General features: G+C 40.6%; 2 protein-coding genes across 2 annotated transcripts in view; one reads left to right on the top strand and one right to left on the bottom strand.

Annotated features, from left to right (window-relative positions):
- The first annotated feature begins 1029 nt into the window (after nt 1–1029).
- Nucleotides 1030–20072, top strand: LOC122570337 (proline-rich protein 2-like). Its single transcript, XM_043732511.1, has 3 exons — nt 1030–3804; nt 4526–5177; nt 19552–20072. The coding sequence occupies exons 1-3, from the start codon at nt 3780–3782 to the stop codon at nt 19556–19558; spliced, it is 684 nt and encodes a 227-aa protein (XP_043588446.1). The 5' UTR covers nt 1030–3779; the 3' UTR covers nt 19559–20072.
- The window catches only part of LOC122570338, a 28708-nt gene continuing 26707 nt past the window's right edge, over nt 19679–21679 (bottom strand). The window contains exon 2 of the mRNA XM_043732512.1: nt 19679–20032. Within this exon, the coding sequence (XP_043588447.1) occupies nt 19679–20032 (354 nt within the window). The remainder of the gene's footprint in view (nt 20033–21679) is intronic.

The following is a 21679-nucleotide window of genomic DNA, read 5'->3' as shown; positions in this document are numbered from 1 at the left end:
GCCTTTCTATTCGAACGACTCGCCAGGGAACAAGGAAGCATAACGCGGTTGGGTGTCGCGACGCCAGACGCGGTTGCATTTACGAAAAGGATGGAAAAATGAACGCTCGTTGCTTAGAGACGTAAATGCAGTTAAGTTCTGCCTGGATGCGTCCAGCAGTTCTCAATATTCTTGATGCGAAACACCAACCTATTCTCTTCTTCGAAAAATCCTTCTTACAATTAGAGAAGAAAAACTTGTATGAACTAAACTCGTACTTCTTTATTAGGACAATATTTGAAACGTTGAAAATTATTACGACAATACAAAGTAAAAGGTAAAATTTTTCACTCTGAAGAACATAAAAAGAAATGCATCTTCTTTTTATAGAAACTTTCTCTGAATATATCTCGTAACTTCTATATACATTTCCAGCATGATTTCAGATTTTACCAATATAATTGTGATAGTCGCGTCTCGTTACAGCGCTAATGAAATTTCGAAATGTTCTATATAACAGATACGATAAAAACATAACAATTTTCGAATACTTTCGCGAGCCAGCTTAAGTGAAAGAGATAAATTTTGGAAAGGTAATAGGAAGGAAAGCCATCTTAAACGCAAACCGCTTAAACGCGGCGTTTGAAGGTTAGCAGGCCTCCTGGCGTCGCATCACCGCCTAATAAAATGACTGGTCGTCTGACCAGCATAACCTCGCCAATCCATCGACCCCCGCTATACGTTCCTGGGATAAACGCAGAGAGTAAAGAGGCGGAGGTGGAGGAGAAATAGAAAGAGGAGGACGAAGAGGAAGAGGAGGAGGAGGTGGAGAAAGGTGCAGGAGGAGGAAGAGGGTGGGCAGGGTCGAGGGTGAACCCCTTATTGATTTTTAGGGTGACACTGTCAACCGGCGAGTGTTGAGTCCCCCGCGACGGGAGGGACTTTGAAACGACGAGGAGTGAGAAAAAATGTGGCGGCCGCTGCGCCATTCCACGCGCGAAAAACATCCCTTCTTTACAGTTATCTTCTTTTTCATTTTCTTTTCTCATGGTTCAGCGATCGATTAGAATTTCATACGCGAATAAAGATGATTAGGAAACTGTCCGATCCTCGCTTTCCGCTAGAAACATGAAACATTTTTTCGTTGTGTAAAAGTGGCGAGTGCGGCGTCGGCGGCAGCGGTGGCGGTGACAGAAAAGAGTAACTGTGGCGAGGCGCAGTCCCGTTGCGGTCGGGGGTTTAGCTCTCGGCGCAGGGCCGTACGCATCCGTGGGCGACGCTCCACGTGGAACAGCTGCCTTCTCGCGTCGTCTTGCATGTTTTACACAACGTCTCGGGCATTCGGATCGTGGTTTTAGCTCTCGGGAAACGATATCACGCTGACGGTGGACAAATTTCGTTTCAATTCTACACGTTTTTTCTCGCACCTTCGAATCATAGTTAACGTCCAGTCTATTTTTCTTTTTTCCATTCTTTGTAATCGTTTGGCCGAGCCACGCCACCACGTCGTGAGTCGTCCATGAATGAGCAGCGAATGACGCGTGTGTTTCCCGTAATCGTCTTTCGTGCTCGATCGCTCCTCGATATCCTTGCTTGGTGACGTGTGTTCTTTGTGCGCCACGCTTTCTGGCTGTGCTGCACGCAGAAAGTTACGAGAGTTAACTTTCGAGTGTTCGCGGAAACGGTGCGCCAACGGAGGAGGAGGATTAAAGAAACGCATCGTGTGTGTGGTGTTTCTTCAGGTCGCGTCGGTTTCTAATTTGCCGCAGCGGGAGAGGGGAGAGAAACGTTTGATTGTATATCGAAGGGAGGAAGTGTGATAAATAATAGCGAGCGGGAGAGTAGTGTTTTGGAGGACGAGTGTTGGCTGGTCGTTGCGTTGTTGCGTGTGATTGTTTTCTCACCTAACTTGGCCCGCTTTGGTGCATCGCTCTTTACGAACTGAGCCGGCATTTCATGTTGTTTACAAATCAAGGCGATTACGTTACTGCACGTCCTGTACACACTGTGTTACTCGCATGCAACAGGCGACACCGCGTTGCCAAAGTTTCCTCTTGATTAATCGATCGGAAATTACAGCCGGTCAGAGTGATACCTCTCAAGGATTTGAATGAATCGCGCGGTTCACTGATAGACGCAGAAGAGACATTCAGAGAAACCGAGGAAGAGGGAACGAAGCGTAGAGGAGCGCGGCGCATTGGCGTAGATCCGGCAAGAACGGTCGCGTCTAGGGAAAAATCGGTGAATAGTTTCGGGTGCACGCGCAAGGAATATCAGCCGTGTAATTACGCGAAGGTAGCGCGCGGCTTAGAATCAATACGACTGGATTACTTAGGCGACGGTTTAACTCCGAGGATCGAGAGAAAGCGTGGCTAATAGCCGACGAAACACGCGTGTCTAGCGGCCGAACGATTTTTCGACTGCCGTGTAAAGGCACAAGGCAAACGACGCAGAAAAGACGAGCTGCACTACGGAGCTGCTGCGTTATGCCTTGATGGGGTGTGCTTTCAGTGTGTTTGGGCGGGGTGTGAGGCAGTCGTTGCTGCCGCGTCGGCTCATGCAGCCGGCCTGTTAAAAATGGCAGCGTCGTCCGATTCTTATGTATCGGATAACAATTATTGGCTACGACCGAGGAAGAAATCCAGTTGACATCCGGGCGCGGGCAGTTAGGAGGGACAGTGAGTACTGAACACGTGGTCCGTTGAGGGAGCAGCTAGTCTAGTTTACTACTAGGTGCGTGTGTCGACTAGCTACACCCCTGGCGCACGTGCGTACGTGTATTTCCGCGAGTCGTCGCGAACGGTGCACGTGTGAGTGACAAATCGCGAGTGAAAGTGCTGGAGACTAGTGACTTTTTTTCGTGCCGTCACGCGTTCCTCACAGGCTTCCTGTATTTTCATTCGTGAAACCTGTCTTGACAGTTAAAACTTGACGTTTCGGAACGTCTGTGTCGATACAATCACGTTCGTCCAGTGTTTACCATGTATCTTTACCTTATGGTTAATTAAATCAATGAAGTATACGTATGGTGGACAAAAATTCGATCTTTCTAACGGTTACGGAGAATTATTACGATTCGTTCGATGTGAATTAATGCGTGGTTAAAAACCTTCAGTAAATACGAATACGAATACGAATGCTGTGGCGCCACCTGCACGCTACGTCCCTGACAAGGGTCGTCTGTTGACTCTGGTGGTGTTTATTCGCGCTTGCCTCTCTCTCTCTCTCTCTCTCTCTTGCACCGAGTCATTTGTGTTTGGACGATCGCGAATTTTTTTGCAATGTGACGAGAAAATGAATGAAGATTAGCGTGATGTCGGACCTGTGCACGCGCCTAACAGTGGGTGCGCGCCTGGATCTCGACTCGAAACTTGGTGGAACGTCTTGAAACAGGTCGAAAATCAGCATGAAAATGCCGGCAACGCGACCGTACAGGTGCCCATTGTTATTCGCAGCTTTCACAGTTTTCGATGAAACGGTGCATCGACAGACTGCGAATCCAGACTCCTGAAAAGTATCGTGAATCGTGCTTCGTGCGCTTCAAGTCCCCTCGCCGTCGGTGGGACTCGCGAGACGCGTTCTAACCGCACTATAGGTTAGGTTACCGGCACATAACCTTAATTCAATTCTAAGGAAAACTCGAGTTGTTACACATGCAGGAATTGAAACATGACCTTCTTGTGATCTCGTTTAATTGAGAGTTAAACGTATCTAGGAAGATTGACCTCTTCTTCGCCAAGTGCTGATTCCTACATTGTGGGTGATCGGTGCAATGGAATGATCTGGGTGATCATAGGACAATGAAGGCCAATGGGACAAACAATGGTGATTTTACTTTGCTTCTCTGTTTTTTAGAATTCTTTAGAAATGCTATATTATATATTTCTTTACGTAAAGTGATGTTAATATAAGCATCAAAGTTGTTTATTATTAGACTGCTATTAGAGTTGTTTACATGCATCGATATGCTATTCTCATAAGTGTAGCATATATGAGATTGCTTAAAAAGGTTATTGTGTTAAATATAGATGGAATATAAATATAATAGTAAAGTTAATTACCTGTATTGCACATAAATAAGCTTGATAACTAAACGAATCATTAGAATCTTCACGTACTACATGAAAACATTTATATATTGAAAATTTTATACATTATAAGCGTATCTGTATCTATAAGAATGTGAAATATTGAAGGTAATAAAAGGTATAGTATTAAATAATGGAGTTGTAATGAGTATATTATATCGGTATAATAGTATATCATTATATATACTATTCCAATATTACTTCTTTTATCTTTTGGAACCTATGTATATGTACTAATATGTATATTATATTATAACATTCTTCATTTTGGTATTTCTGTAACATCATAACAGTTAATCCATAATATAACAGAAAGAATTGCTTTATCTTTTAGAATCTTTGTACTTCCAAGTGTACGCACTATAGTGTAACACATTTAATTCTTACGTTCTGATATTATGAGATCAATTACTCTAAAGTAGAACAGATATAACATCATGCATTGTTTAAATTTTCAGGCTGTAGCCGCCTAAACACGCCATTGGCAGCAACTACCACGCTGGAGGATCCGGGAACACCAGCCTCTTGGAAGGGCCCGCCGCCCGGCTCGGAGGCATCGCCTTTTACACCCAACTCCGTTGGCCAGGGTGGTGGACCTGGCTCTGGTCCTTATAACAGTACAGGTGGTCCACCGAGTAATGCGGCCTTCCAGGGTCCGAGTCCTTTCCCGGGTGGTGCTGGTAGTCCAGCAGGGGCACCACCTTATCAAGGTCCACCTCCTGGTTCCGCGACTCCTCAATATACTGCCTCGCCAGCGCCTAGTGGTTCCTCGACACCTGGTCCCGGACCACCGCCGAATTCGTCGGGCTTCCCTCCGCCGCCGAATAATTCCGGGCCACCATACAATGGGCCCGGACCGAGTCCGTTCGGCTCGCCATCTGGCGGGCCACCGCAGTTCGTCGGTCGACCCGGTTCCTCAGGACCGCCATTCGTACCTCCGGGAGCAGGGAATCCTCATTTTCCTTCGCATGGTCAACCGTTTGGAGGTCCCCAGTACGGTATGCCACCTGGAAGCCCATTCGGACCAGGTCACCCGATGACAGGACCTATTGGGCCTGGACATCCAGCGATGATGGGTCCTGGTGGTCCCGTCGACAGGATAGAGCAAGGGTAAGTGTCGATTATGTTATGCTCTCGACGTGTTACTTATCAATTATAATGAATATGAGAGATCTGACTTGATGGAATTGTAAGTTAAAGTTTTGGGAATTTAAATTTAATTGTGTATTTTTACTTTTTAAGGTATGATACATTGAATTTCACAGTTAATGAAAGTGTAACTTGATTTTCAGTTAAGATATATCTCTATCGGTTTAAAAAATAGATTGATTTATGTCACTATGATATATCGCCAATTAGTAGTCGTCTTGAGTTAATCCTTCCAGGATCGAATTTTCTTTGGACTGTAACAAAGTTCTTTTCTTTCTATCGATTATCAATGTAAGCTTATGTAGATCTATTGATGTTATTAATCACCGAAATTTAAGTAATTAAAAATTAATAAAGATGATACGGATGGATTAACTAGGGGCGATAGAGATATATTTGATGAGTAACACGTTCGATCAAACTTATCGAATAAATTAGTCTTAGAGCTTGTAGATTACTCCTCAATCAACGGAGTATGTAGTGTATTTGATAATGCATCTTGATAAGTCTGAAGCTGTACTCTGATTGCTATAAGGGAGAACGTTGCGTTCAGCAATGATATCGCGCGTATTAAATCCAAATTCAATGGAATTAATGTTTTTTACTTGAACACGATACCATCGATAGGCTTTCGTCGGTTTAGAATATAGAAACGTTGTCGCTATTAGCGTGTAAAACATAAGAGCACCACGTGTCTGACGTTGTCGGACTGCTAACATTCCTAGATAACACAGTCTACAGGTAGCCACCGTTATTTATCACTCGTCTCCCGGTTAGTCCGCATTCTTGCTGATAATCCTGCTTCGGCAGAGCTACGTTCTTGCCCTTTGAAAATGGTCTCGATCGTTTGCATCGACGTCAATGCTTCTGTAGTCGAACAACTCGTTTTCGAAATCAGTTACGTACTGAGAGAGAGCTTGTTTCAATGCTTCGATGCGATAAAAGCCACAAATGTTTCAGTAGACACATAGGGGTTGTCCATGTATCACCGGGAAAGTTATAAATAGGAACAAAAGCAGCAACTATTTCCGAACATTTTCGATAGCACTAGTAGGTAATAATCAAATTTCTTATAGACAGATCTTCCCCCTAGTCTTTCTAAATTGCTCAAAATAATTAGGGAGTCGCTACGACGAATGTTTCTGGTGTGAACGGAACAGAAAAAATTCTACATTATTGAAAGTTTAACCAATCTCTTTTAACCAATAAAGGAAGAAGTTAACGTTTCTTCAAGTTTCACAGATTGAGAAGCACTGTGCTTCTTAAAATACGATTTCATCAAATTCAGATCGAAGATAAATTTTTTTCCCCGTTAGTTGCCAAATTTTTTCGCGATCGTTGCCAGATATTGTGAAAACATATTGTTTGTTAAGTATCGTTTTTCCAAACGGAGCTAGATATCGCGTGTGCAGACGAAACCTGTAATGAACGGCGCCAGCAGCGAGTCACTCGGTGCTAAACTTGGCAGCCGTGTTAGTGATTCACTATCTCCGATCTAGATTATTGATGCAGTGAAAAAAAATCACACGTTATCGAGCCACTCGAAAGAATTGACGTTTCGAGAGTTCGTATCATGCGTCGGAGTTGTCGCCGTGTACACGTACTATAATTTATACAAGAGCAAACCGGACCACGAGAGAACTACGTAAACCAGTTTTTCGAATAGTTTTAGTAACAGACGTCTCTGAAGGCGTGACTCGATCGGTCGCTAAATCCGGCGAGGGCGCATTATTCGAATTTCCTCGTGCCGATAAACTTCAAAGCTGGAGTTTCGAATTAGAAAAAGAAGAACTTGCGAGTCGAGTAATAAGCTACGCGACAAGATCGAGAGATATAGGAGCTGTCCGAGGAGATTTTTAACCGCGCGTTACACGCGAAACCATCGACGTGTCTTTCACTGAGTGCGTGGGCACGCGTGAATTCCTCACGCGTGTGTTTACGCGTGTTCGAGTTTACAAGTGTCTTAAATCTTTGTAAACTGTTGAACGGATCGTGGGAGTACGAGGAAAAGCTGGTGAATTGCAAATGACGGACTCGAAGACTTCGTTATACTATAAAATTTGGGGCAATCAAGAATTTGCGCTTTTAGGATATCTTCAAGATTAGCACGAAAGATCACAAATTTAGATAGCACGTTTATTGAACGTTTTTATTGATAAGAAAATCGATGACATTAATGATTTTAAATTGTGCAAATATGAGAGAAGGTTAGCGTTACTCAAAATGATAAACTCTTGAGCTTTGTTGTTTGTTAACATTTAGAGCAATCCGAAAGTTTAAGCCTTCCGAATGTATCTAAAATCAACGCGAATGATTAAGAATTCAGATAATACAGATCATTGAGTAAACATGATTGATGAAAGCTCTGTCATCGGAGTAATCTCTTGATTGACAAGAAAATCGGCGGCATTTACGGAGACGCTAAACCTGTTGGTAATTGATATCATATAAAATTTATTGCCATCTGTAATCACGGAAGACAGAGTTTCGTTCTTTCGGCTTTCATTTAGGACACGTGAGTCACATAAACAACCGGTGTCGTTTAATCAGGATTTATAAGACGACAATGATAAGATTGCGGCAGATACAGGTCTCCTAATATGAATTTTAATTTCTGTCAAGCTTTAACAAACTCCTGCTAGTCCTATAATTTTCCTGACATTGAATAATCGTCTACCTGTCGCAACTTAGTTCGTACTTGTACCCTCTACATTCCCTCTTCGACCCCTCTTTCGCGGATAACGCGATCTACAACGAAAGAATTGAAGGATCTTTGTCAGTAAGGAGCAACACCGATATTTGGATTTTGTACTTGGTAAAAAAAGAATTGTTTAAATTATTCAAAATTATTAGAAAAGAAAGAAATGTATGATTTATTACTAGCGAAAGTTTATTACTAGGAGTATTAGTTAACGACTGACTTTCACTTGGTTTTCATGGGTTTTCTTAAATTATTGGTAAGCGATGCTACCACTTTATTGCAGTAAGAAAAATTGATCTTGAAAGAATCAGATGGTTTTTTAAATATGATTTTTTAATTTTTCTTTATTTTTCGTTTTTCTTTTGTCTCTATACTACAATAACTAGAAATACGTATCGTTGAAGGTAGAATAAAATAACGGTGTTACATTCTTGGCAGGGATTGTACCGCGGGAGGTGACGCCATACTTTTGTAGGAGGTAGTACGCGACCCACCTCCCCTGTTCTCCCTAAACCCTCCTAGCCACCCCGTGTTACGGAGGGCGGGTGAACCAACGAGTGGAGGTAGTGTGGGGGGCATCAGGGTGGTACGAAGGTTCTCATATTTCCTGTATTTTAATTTTTCACGATATTTCACTGGTATCCGGCCGTCTGTAAATTATTTACTCTTTACCAATCGTTTTCCTTCGTTTTATGTTGCACATTTGTTCCTTATCGCCTAGTGTTAGGGTAAGTCGCACTCAAGACTAGAGGCGCGATTAGCTTGATATGACTGGATCGATAGAACGTGTCAAGGATGCGTCTGGAAATCGAGATATTGTGACACCGACGATCGTTGGCTTTGTCGTAAGCTTTTGACGTCAGTTAGTTTCCATTGATTTAGAAAACTGATGGCTGATAATTTGGACGGTTGGATAAACTGATTAAAACTGTTCACCTGACTTCGAAAATGGCTGTTGTTTGACTTTTGTACATTATAAAATTACATTTGAGAATTTGGCGATTCAAGATTTCAAAAATTTAAACTGCTAATATCTGAAAATTCCAAAGATTCGAATTTGTAAAAGCACGAATTACTAACACCCGAAAATTCAGAACGTTAAATTTTAAAAAACGCGAATCATTAATATTTAAAAACACGGATCGTCGATACGCGAAAATTCCAAACATACAGATTTGAAGAAGACTCAAGTTATTGATATCCAAAAATCCAAATTTTCAAAAACACAAAAATTAATTAACCGCTGTCTTTTTTATCGCGATATTAAAAAGTTTGTTGAGAACCACTCGAGCTCCCTGCCCCTTCCTGCTCTTCCTTGCTTCTCGGGTTTGGGTTGGGAGAGCGAAGAGGGATGGGGCCGAGGGGTGTAGATGGTGGCAGGAGCAGAGTGAGGGGGGGAGGCTAGGGGGCTATAGGTGTAGGTAGAAAAGCGAGGATGGGGTGGCGATCCGTCGGTCTGGGCCCAGCAGCTTCGCTCGTGCGTCCGCGCCACACCACCGTTTACACTTTCCCGTGTAAAGGAATCTTGGAACCGTCGGGATCTCTGCCCGTTGCGTTTCGTTACCGTTTGTCTCAGGTCGTGGTCGAGCCGCGGTTCCACGCTGTTACTCTCGGAGCATTTGAGAAAACGAGCACGAGAAATTCGTATCGCTTTATAGCGGCCGCTCAGCCGCAACGAGGGTTTGTTTATACCGCGTTCTTACCACGGAGCACATAATTGATCGGTATCCCATAGAAACCTCGCGTTTCCGGTCTGCGTTCTGCACTCTTGAATCTTGAGTGCGATGAGTCGGATCTCCGCTGCAATAAGGTGGCTTGCACGATCCTTAAGGTTGTTATCTCTTTTCGAAAAGTTGCGGAGTATAACTTTTTCCACGCGCATGTAACGCAGGACTAATTAGACAAGCTCACGGCATAGGTATATCGTGCGATGTTTCTGGATTTCTTTAAGAAAGTTCCAAAGATTGTTATCTTTATACGAATATCACAGAGGAGAGATAAGATGAATTTCGCCATCTTGTCGTAAATTTCATGGAAATTTTAGAATTCAATACGCTGACGACTATTTCCATCGCAGTGAAGACGACGAAATGAATAAAAAGCGATAACAATTAACGTTCGAACGCGCCAGCTGTAATTCGCATAGGAAGTGCGTGATATTCATAACTAGTTTCATATCCGCGGCAAATTTTCCCATTCGCCGGTCGGAAAATATTATTGTTAATTAATTGTTAATTAATTTGTGACATAACAGTTACGTGATGTTTGTTTTCTCGAGAAAAAGGAGAGTGTAATTAATATGGACGTACAATTACAAAACAGCACTTGTTAGAGGGGCTGTGTTAGGAGAAAATTGATCGACCACTCTGCTCGTATTTAACAATACAAATAAAAGTAGAATCAAACTTTTCAGTTTGTTTGCCGAATCTCGTAGTAGTGCTAATTGAATCTGAAAATGTTTCGTGCGACACGCGCGATATATTGATAAAATCTGTCTAAAATCGTTCGCAACTATAATGACACGTCAGTCTTCGCTAAAGTCCATATTCTTTTCGTGCATTATTAGCTGCGATGGCGGTGCACCGAGGAAAGAGATAGTATTGATTTTTACCGATATTTAGCCGTGGAATTATCCCCTCTCTCTTTCTCTCTCTATGTCTCTTTTTCTTTCTTTTGCCAGCTCTTTCTCTCCTTATAGCCGTCTGCTTCCTTTTGCTTCCTCGATCCTCCCCTTTTCGTCTCAGCCCCCCTCTAACTACCCCTCCTTTCATCTAGCTGCTTCTCCCTTGTCCCCCTCAGGGCCACCCTCCGCAGGCTGCGGCACCCTTCGCGAATCCTGGAGGAAACTAGGTGCCGGGAACGGAAAATCTGAATACCTATGACCCAGAAGAACGTTTCTATGCTAAGTACACGTTGAGCAACGACGAAAAAACCTCTGTTCAAACCAATCATCCCCCTTCGACCAGATAATCCTACACTGGCTGACAACGGGTCACTAGCTGATGAAGGGTGGAGCAAGAGTTTGGTGGTTCTAATTAAAATAGATGTCGAGGGTGTGTTTCTATTAGGTGTCGGTGTGTTTTTTATAATTGAATGGTAATGAACGAGCTGTTAGGTGACAAGATTGTTATTGTTTTGGTTACTGAAAACTGATCTGTTAACCCTTTATGGTTTGAAGTTGAGCTGGATTCCACATTGTACTTTCTTCTATTTCTTTTACTTCTAACTTATAACGTAGATTTTCTTATGGCAATTGTTTCCACCGAGTTACACTCACGATACTGGTATTAGATACGGCAGACGCAGATTGTACTGTCTGTAACGATGTTCAGTATCAATCCTGCCTTACACTTCAGTCTTCCAACGAGGATCACGAGTTACGTATTCGATATTTCAATGGTTGTATCTGTTGTACAATTATGTTACAGTAGTGAATCGTTAAAACTCGTTTCATTACCTATTAAAGAGATCTTTGGGACCAATATGCGTATGCAATTGTAATGGCCTTTGGGATCGTTTACAAATTTGAGCAACGATTTTAGATATAGAGGAACACGCCATCGAAAGTGGATATTACCTGTACAAGAGCGAGTTGGCCAAGTTTCACCGACTCGGCGAGAAACATTATCGACTATCCGTATTCTTCCCCTGTTGTTCTTAGTCAGGAAGCAAACCTTGTCCTTTTTTCGGTACTCCTGGCGACCTCTGTTCGGCCTAAGCTGGAATCGCACGTAGCGACACGATCTTCGGGTACGGCAGCATTGCACTCGGGGATTCTCTAATCGACGCGAGTTTAGCAAGAAAATACTCTGCCAGTAGCCTTTGGAAATGGGAACCTCTAATTTATAAGGCCAAGATGAGCCAGTTGTGGGTGGAAGGAGACACGAAGATAGAGAAAGAGCGGCTCTTACTAAAATTCAAAAGTTCCTCGACGAAGTTTACGATGCCGTCTAGCCGGCGCGTCGCTGAGATTCTCTGTCTCCCCGGCTTGTTCCCTTCCCCTTTCGGTCTCTGCTTCATATCTTTTCTAGATCTGTCGTCTGACGATTTTCTGTGGCCACGGAACACGTGAACATTCGAATCTTTGCTTTGGAACGATCGATTTCGTTCATGGTAGCCTCTGAAGATTGACGTTGCAACCATAAATGATCAAAGTGTAGAATTTGTAGCAGAAAAAAAAAAAAAAAAGAAAATACAAACGGAGGACACATGAAACTTTTATCCCTGCATTTTACTAAAAGTCGTTCTACATTTTCAAAAATCCGCAAATCTATAAAACATCTATGAAGTATTGGATATTCGTTACTCACTGACTATTCTCATGATTCTGCTATTAATAAGAACGATTATATCGAAGTTCCTCGAGCGAACGTGATCCCGAGGCACGGATGAACGTCGGTTTTAATCGACGAACAGGATGAAAAAGGCGTCGCTTAGGATCGTCGTGGGCGTCCGGGAAAATAAATGTCCACGTTAAATATTCATACAGCAACGCTGCTTTAAAATTACAGGTTAATACAACGAGACGCGAATCTCAATATATTATTCACGCATCACCGGCCATTCGATTTCCATAGGTCCTCGATGGAAGGGCTACTTGCTGACTATCCTGAATCGAGCTTGGCGAAACTGATAATCATGTTAGAGCCCGATCGAAATCGTAAATACCGCCATTCGTATCTGATCGTATACTCTGATCGAGAAGATAATTAAAGTCACTGTTTATTATGTTCGCAATTTCTCACGAAAGTACTTGAACACTTACGGTAGAAACTCTTTATGTATACACAATGTGTGTACACATGCGTGTATATTATATAATACGTATAATGTATTTATGAATGGTCGAATACACCTTCCGTCAGCTACTGTATCCTGGAGCATATATTTGGAAATTTTAATCCTACAATTCTCGAATTCCGTATGTTTCGATTTCGCTTTCGTTACAGTCAAGGTAAAAGTTTCTAATGTTTTAAGAAAATTCGTTTAACTTAAGAATTCTTGTAAGGGTAGAAAAATACGATTCGATTAGAAATAACCGAAAGAATGGTTAAGGGATGATTAAAAGAGGATTAAACTGCACTTGATCACTGTATACGTTCGAAACAAAGAAATACATCATTATACGGTCGATGAATAAAGAGTTACAGACAGAACGCATTCTAATGTAACGAGTAGTAGCACCGGAGATAGCTCGATAGGTCGCTGACCATACCTAACATTTAATGCCGGTGTACCGTTATACGCGGTCTGTAGGGTGCCAATCGTTTCTTATCCGGATTAAAACTCGTTAAGGCGCCCTGCACACCCTCAGGGATAAAGCAGTTTATGATACTCAATATATTCCGGGCTGCGTTTGTGTATTAGTACCGTGACGAAAAATAAATATATATAGAGATATTCGTTCGACAATATTGTATATATTGCTATACCAACAATAAAATAAGCAGTAAAATACTACAAGAGGATAGATTATTAGGGTAGGCAAAATAACCAATTTATCATTTTTCATAGTCACGTGGCGAACATACTCTAAATATAGTACACGTCATAATATTTGATGGTTGAAACAAGTTTGACTTTATTTCTTCTAATCTTATTTTAGTACCAAAATAGAATCTAAATTTTGTTTGTAAAATGAAAATGTTAGAAATTATGTAGAAACAATAGAGTACGGTGCAGTGGATTGGCGACGGTGCATCTACATCGGTGTTCGAATGCTCGTGCCCCTTACATGCCACAAGGGAATGAGTCACTCTCAATTCTTAGCACAATCGCACATCTGGTCATAGACGGATTGTCCTCGTTCCTGGGGTTCACGGATGCTGTAGTCCGGCTGGCACTTCCGACTTGAACAAACCAGGCTATAAGGGATGAAAAGTACGAACACACGTGTTTTAGCCGTACGATTTCTTTCGTATAATTGAAGATATTATTCAACACCAGAACTATTAAACTAATCGAAACTATTAGCATGGGAATTTTTTGTAGAACACTTACTTAAAACTTGGTAGTTTCTAGTTTTAAGTTGTTAATCCTTTGTATTCTAACATTGTATTTAGCGATATATAATAATATCGACTATAATATAAATTCTTCAAGTTTGAAAAAATTAGATTGAGCATAATTTTAGAAAATTCGACGTGTAGTACTATTTATAGCGGAATCTGAAGTTTTCTAAAAGTTACTACTTTATCGTGAAACACAACGTTCTACATTAGTCACGACGTGTTTAATTCATTTTATATTATACGCAGAAAGAAATAGTTGTCGATTCATTCGATGTGTTTGAAGGACAAACAGAGCAGATGATAGAAAATACTTGGATCGAAAAGATAAATGGAAGGTGCTCGATTTTCTATTAAGCGGTTTCGATCGACAGAAACGATTAAAAGAATCGAAACTTTGTTAAGAAGTTAACGGACTCGAATATCTTTGTCTGGCGCATTGCTTCGGTCGAGGAAATTCTTGGACGTGTTGAAATACCTGGACTGAGGTCGCATTTGTGCTAATTGCATGGGAAGCGAGGTCGAGGGGATAACCCATGGGGAGAAGTGCCGCAGGTGGGGTAAATGGTCATGGTAAACGCGTCAACTTTGTAACGAGGGAGATCGGAGAAAAGTCTCTCGAATCAAGTTCAAAATTATGATAATGTTCCAAGGTTAGTGGACTTTGTAGATGGGAATTTTTTTGCGAAATCATAAAAAATTAGGAGATTGTGATATTTACAAGAGACGTTTCACAGATGTGGTCATCTCCAATTTCAATGAAATTTGGCAATGACGATTAATTTTATATGTTCGATAAATGAAACTGTAATTATGAAAAAGATAGTTTATACTGCGGAAGAGCTGTTCATATCTTCGCGTTAACATATTGGAATACAATTATTAATTAATAATTAATTCGTTGCTACAATACGCTATGATATATTCTCTTATATTTTAGATATATACATTTTTCTCATAATTGGCCAGTCATTCGCAGCTAAAATTGATCATTCACGTAAAAGTATCACCGCATCAAGTTTCATTGAAACCAACGAACACCACACCAAATGCATCCTCCGTTAGAACCCCCGTTTATTCTACGTTCCAATCGGAGTCGTCGATTCGATGGTTTCACAGGAAACTTTATAAAACGTGAAACGAATCGAACTCGCTTAGAGAGCGCAATGAAACAATTAATAGTAGCCGGAGAGAGAAAAGAAAAAGAGAATCGAGGTCTTTCCGCAAACGGGGATTGAGTTCCTCGGGAAATCATTATTTCGTCCGGCTTTGCGCGTTTCCCGGCGTTTTCCATTTCTTCGGCAATTTCCGGTTCTTTCTCCGTGCGGCGGTCGCGCCGCGAGCTACTCGATCCTTCTCATCGAAAGCAGGGCTTTCCCCTTTCCTAACCAACGAATGCGACGTGAGTCATTAGCGCAGGTCACGGCGTTATTAAAGACAATGAAGCAAACTTTATACGAGCGGGGGTACGGGGCCAATTACTTGGCAATTAGTCGAGCGAGCAACAAGTGAGCATCGCCACGAACCTCTCTCTCCATCTCTCTCTTCCTTTCTTCGTCTTCTATTCAGACCACCTTCTCGTTCGCGTCTTTCCCTCCATCGTAGACCTCCGTCACGTTCCTCGTGACACGATTGGCGATGCCCATTCGATTCTTTGTCCTGCAACTTTTCCAGCGAATTTAATCGTACACAGTCTGAAATGGAGCTTGGTTATCCTACGGCTTAGACGTCTCGGATGACTCAGAAGTCTTTCTCGAATTAAGGAGATACGTTATTCTCTGATAGCTTGGAAGGATCAAATTTTTTTAATCTTCCTAAACCATTAACCATTCAGCTGTAGCGACCTCCTTGAAAACTTTGAAAAGTGTGTACTTAAAATGTGTCGCAGAATGTAATCGATGACGAGTACACTCGTAAAACACGGAATATGTGTGGCTGTTACAATATAGAATTAAGTTGCAATGAAATGACTGTTTTATTTTTTAATTTTATTACTGACATCATAACACAAAATATTGCCATTTCTTCGTGACGAGTATAGTCATCAAAAACAGCTAACTGGTCAGAGGCCACTTCAGAGTTTCCTTTGCAGATTTTAACGGCCTATTTATATTATTCAATTTTGTTTCTTAATATCGCGACTATGAAAGGAGATCGGAAGGATACGTTCAGTGTTTTTTGTCGTTACTATTTCTTTCATCCGGATTCTGCAGATTTTAAGAAAATTGAGGAGAAAAAGTTGTCCCATTAATTGATTGCGTGTAACGTTTTGTTCCACGACGTGTGATGCATAGGGTATTCGATTGATCGAGACTCGAGTATGCTTGGGAACTTTCGCTAATTGCGGCACGTTAGATTCCATAAAAAGATCTTCCTTCGATCGTCGATCGAGGAAACTGATTCTGCCTGTCCTACCGGTGCTGATTTCACTTGGGACTCATTAACACGTCCGTAATTGGATGTACCGTTGTAATTGCGAATCACGTGAACGCAACCTGGAATCTGGTCTTCTGCCAGACTTTTAAAAATGTTTCCTGACCCGTTATAACTAGAGTTTCAACCTTTTTAGTTTTTACCATATCCATCGACCAGTGTCTCGTGCAGATTTATTTCCAAGTGGTATTTCTGTTACAGGCTTGTAACATCTATCCCTATTAAATTCTTTCTTTTATTAATATCTATTGTACAAATAATTGATAATATCGAGTTGCATCGGCGCTGTGAGTCCCACGTAGTATTAAAATATTAATAATATACAATGTTTATTGACCCGATTTCTCTAAAGACTGATAAATTTCCAGTGCCTCGATTTACCGGCATTGCGTCGCGGACAACATTCATTTTTACGCGTTTATTCCAGAATGATCAAATAATCCCGGCGAATACAATTTTAAGCAAACAGCTACCCTCATTATTTATGACCACTAGACGGCTGCAATAAAAATAATGATGTTGCGCCACAGTCCCTGGCACGAAAATCAATGAAGCAATTAAATTGATAAGTTTGTCTCGTTATATTTTCATTCTTTTGTCGCAGTAATCAAACCTGCAAAATTATGCGTCACCACACGTGCGTTAATTCCACCCTTCTCCATGTACTTGACTTTCGGCCATGTCGCCAGAACTTAGAATTTTAATTACAATTGTTAACCCGTTGTATCCCAACCTCATGCGAATACGTTCGGTTTTCACGGATAGTTAAAAAACTCGTGGCTCTAATTATAACCTCTTCAATTTTGATTTCACGGTTTCCAGATGAAATTTCCTCTGTATTTGCTCGTTTACAATTTTCGACTTCGACAGAGTCGTATTATGTACGTCCTTGAACATTTAGGTAGACACGAACAGCTCGCGAAAGGGTGCAAACGCGCGTACACTCTCGATCAAGAGCGATTTCGCACTTTTCGCGGTTTCATTTTGCGTGATGCTTTTCATTCATCGATTCACGTGTGATTCGTTCTTTCCAATTTTGTTTACCATTCATCGCATAGTATCAATGCAACTATATATTTTTTATTTATTAACGGTATTTTTTTTATTTATCGAAAGCTAACGTCACATCGACCGTGCCGTTATTGACGACAGAAATGGATATTATTAGATATATTATTTCTGATTTCTAAGTTATACAGATACTAATACGCAGAATACTTCGCTATGAACGTTTCTCGAATTACTACAAAGGTAAAAACAGCCCTGTATCGGTTATTAATTAATGCTGTTTTGTTCAAAGTTTGAAAAATATGAAACGGACGGAAGATATCATTTATTTTAATATCTAAAACTTGCTCGCCATTCTTTTGAGTGAGATCTTCCGTATCATAAAACAGATATTTCATCTCTATTTCTCGATAAACGTCTTTACATTGTTCTATACAGTCATTTAATTTGACTAATGACGGCATTACTTAGTAGTCATAAGAGCTCTGACAGATCTTTCCCGCTTCGAAAATAGCAGGATACATCGAAGGCCTCCGCTTGTGCAGTTTAATTGATTTATGTCGATAACCGTTTCCGGAAGACATTTTATACGTTAATTATTAGTGCGTGGCAATCTTGGAGGCACGCGTTACGAATTCATTAACTCGTATCGAGATATATTCCAGAGATACTCTGATCGCTTACATTATTATCTTGCACCTACCAGTTTTATCGAACGACGATACCGCGTTTATAAACCACGATAGACCACTTAAAATCTTGTTCTCCTCGATGTCCATTTCTCCCTCTCTCTCTCTCTCTCTTTCTCTCTCTCGATAGTTCTTTAATTGCCAGCATTTTAATCGCACTACGTCATTCCGTTATTGCGGAACAAATTGCTGTATGATTGGCTGCTGTCCCCACTTTTTTCGTTCGGAGAAATCTAATGTCGAATATTCCGAGAACTCCACCGCGAATATCTGGAAAAATACCGCCACTTTACATTCCTAAACGCTGGCCTGATTCCGATCGGCCATGAAAGTGCAAACGTTTCGCGATTTCGTGAAGACATAGGAGAAGCACGAGCATATAAATTTTTCAAACGATTAATAGGTTATGCGTAGACTGGACTTTTGGGAAATTTGGAGGTGCAAGAGTACACAGGACCCGTATAAGATAGAAAATTGGAGTACTTATTATAGATAATATGTATTTGTTTTTATTTAAATTATAGATGGTACGTACAAGTTTCTATTTAAGTACCATTTCGTTCGTTATGTTTCTGAAAAATATAATATGAAAATGCTTTGTATGTGTGTGTTTTATGGAATTGTACTCGAGCTTTGTACGCACGTATTTGATGAATATCAATATTGTGCATACAATAGTACATATACACATAACAAGCAACATAATAACAAGTGCAGTGATTTGATTTGAATATCAATTTGCAGTTGACAAAGTACAAGCTATAAGTTCTAGATTTCTATTAGAAGAAACTATTTTACATGTATTAGCACGATTATTAGCGTTATTAATCATTTACTAGCTCTGGTTCAATACTGGTACTAGTTCAACTGCAAAATCTTTAAGGGATGAAACACAAATGAGGGTGTAACGCGTTGAATCGAGATTTAGGAAATTTAACATAAAATTGGCGTGCAAATGGCTAGGAGAAGCTTCGTAAGTTCAGACGGTTCATATGGATAATTTGTTGCAAGGGGAAACATTGCGCGCATTGTTGTTCGCAACTGGCATTTACTAGTTGACATAATTGTTCCTCGCGTGCTTGTTCCAAGCACTCTCTACTCACCCCGCGAATTTTCCTTTGAGAAATATCCGGTCCCGAATGCTCGTCAACTTAAAAAAGAACTTCTGTCTCTCAAGGTACGCGAATATTAATACGTCAAGCTCGCCTTGTCGTGTGTTTTGTTTGTCCGCAACAAAATTCGAACGAGGGAATAATTGTCGCGATATAAAGGAGTGTGTAAAAATATATGAAATATTCAAAGCACGGTAAACATTGTAATATTTAATAGATAAAATTCTATTCCATTTATGAAAACTCCAATTTGCTAGTACTCGCAATTTATTAATTACTAAATTATTGTGCAAATGGATTTCAATGGAATTCTTCCATCGAAATAAACCTTGCATCATACTGACAATACTACAATACTTCCATTCAAACAAATTCTATGCACAGGCTTTGACTGCAAAAGAAAGGTCAAAGGAATTCAAGACTCGTTCACAATACCCAACATCTGAGCATCTGTAGCGTTTCTTACCTGAACCGAAAACTATTTGGTGGCAAAGTAAGAATAAAAGGTGCATCAACGTCGAAATGACAGGATAATATCTTCGATTGGCTGTGATGCAAAAGACTGGCGGCTACTTTTGCATCGCCCTGTACTAGCTACCTTCGGGGGTGGTAGGCGGAGGATGGGGCTGCGGCGGGCGTTTTTCAAATAATTACATCGAGCTGCGGTGGTGGTGGGTTGCCATGGCAACCACAGTGCCTTCAGCATCCTACGACTGAAAGCAACCGGGCAACCGTGCGATGCAACCCGGTTCTCTTCCCTTGGTTCGTACTTCGTGCTAGTTCCGAACGTTTCCCTGGACCATTTGTGTTTCAACGGAACGCTCCGATGTTGGATCGGGCAAGCCAAGGAGCATGAATTACTAATCTGTAAATATACGTAATAATTAAAGATCGCACGAAAAATATATAAGCCGATCTTTGTTGATTTTCAGACTCTTATATCGTCTGACGGTATAGCTATAGTATATTTACATGAACCGTGACACATTTAATATATTTTTTGATAAAAGTAGAGTTCGATAGAGGATCGTAGATGTGACTTTATCACGTTCTTCGCCTGTTCTTAGAAGCATTAGATAGAAGTTTTTAATCGAGATGAAAAATTCATGAGTTTATAATCGAATGTTTGGAAGTAAATGAAAAATACGTATTTCATTATGTAAATACGATGAAAATTTAAGTTCTTGGTAAATTCGTTGCAGAATATTGTTTAATAAAGGTATAAGGTAAAGGTGTAGGTCGAGGGAAATATAATTTTTATTTAGCCGCAAGAAGGTATTAGGACGAAATCACTAACAGCTTTTACGGCAGCGAGTTCCTTACTTATTTCCTGCGTTACAGTAATATTCTGCGTGTCTAGTGATTATGAGATATGTTCAGATTTGTTACACCGTTCCCTCTTTTAAAGCTCCTCCTGCACGATCGAACTAATATCATTAGAAAAATCTTGCAAATCGCAAGTCTTAATAAATTTTCTTACTTAACACGTCGAATGCCACGCTAATTTTACAGAGATTGCCCGTGGTGCCCCGATGAATTTTTTATTATGCGATACATACAATGTTAAAATATCACCTACAAGAGATATGTTACGGTGTACAATCATAATAAATGAATTTATCTTACAGAGGTCATCGGTGACCTCCGTGGTGCTGAAGTGCGATTTCACGCGATTCACGTATTTTTTTGCGATTATCAATTATCTCATATTGTTTCTTCGCGTTGCTAAATTTTTCCACGTTGTTACGTCCTTGGACCTACCATAAACCATAGACTGTAAACCATAAATCATAATCCATCCCTCGGTCAATATGCTCACCATCTGTAATATAAACATACTTTCTTGGGTCCGCAATAATTTTTGAAGAACCGTCATAAGATTTAGCATTTTTTACATTACTGTCAAGGACCTCAATTGCTATCAAACATCTATTAAGTCGAAACGTTCCTTGAACTTATTGCTCATTAAGGTAAAACATGGAAAGAGCGTGTTTTCCCAGGTTTTGCCAGGTCACAATATACCTACATAATAGATGTATATTTCATGTATAAATAAAACTATTTTTATATGTTTTACACTGCATTAATATCGTCACACCATTGTAGTAACGATGGTAGTGATACAAAATTTATAACTATTGACATTTGTTCAAGTTATGTATTTCTACTAATCTTGGCGCGCCGGTCACCGGTCACCGCCGTGGCATTCAACGTGTTAATCGATAAATTATTGTGCAAAATACTCTGACAAAGACTATATACTCGTTACTTAAATTATCAAATTTATTCTAATCAATAAATTTAGTCTTAGTTTCATCAGAATATGTATCATGAAGCCTCCAATTACACCAGTTGCCAACGTCCATTTCGAATTGTGTCATTCTAATTTCAACTGATTAGGATAATCCTCCCAACGAGGAATTATTAGATCAGCTCTTAAAATGACGTAAAACGTCCATATCTCTTTTCCTCTCTGTGTCAAGAACAAACGATTCCTTTTTTAAGGGAAGAT

The sequence above is a fragment of the Bombus pyrosoma genome, linkage group LG8 (assembly GCF_014825855.1).
Source record: "Bombus pyrosoma isolate SC7728 linkage group LG8, ASM1482585v1, whole genome shotgun sequence".
Lineage (NCBI taxonomy): Eukaryota > Metazoa > Arthropoda > Insecta > Hymenoptera > Apidae > Bombus > Bombus pyrosoma.
The sequence above is the reverse complement of the archived record's forward strand: the minus strand, read 5'-3'. Positions and strand labels throughout refer to the sequence as shown.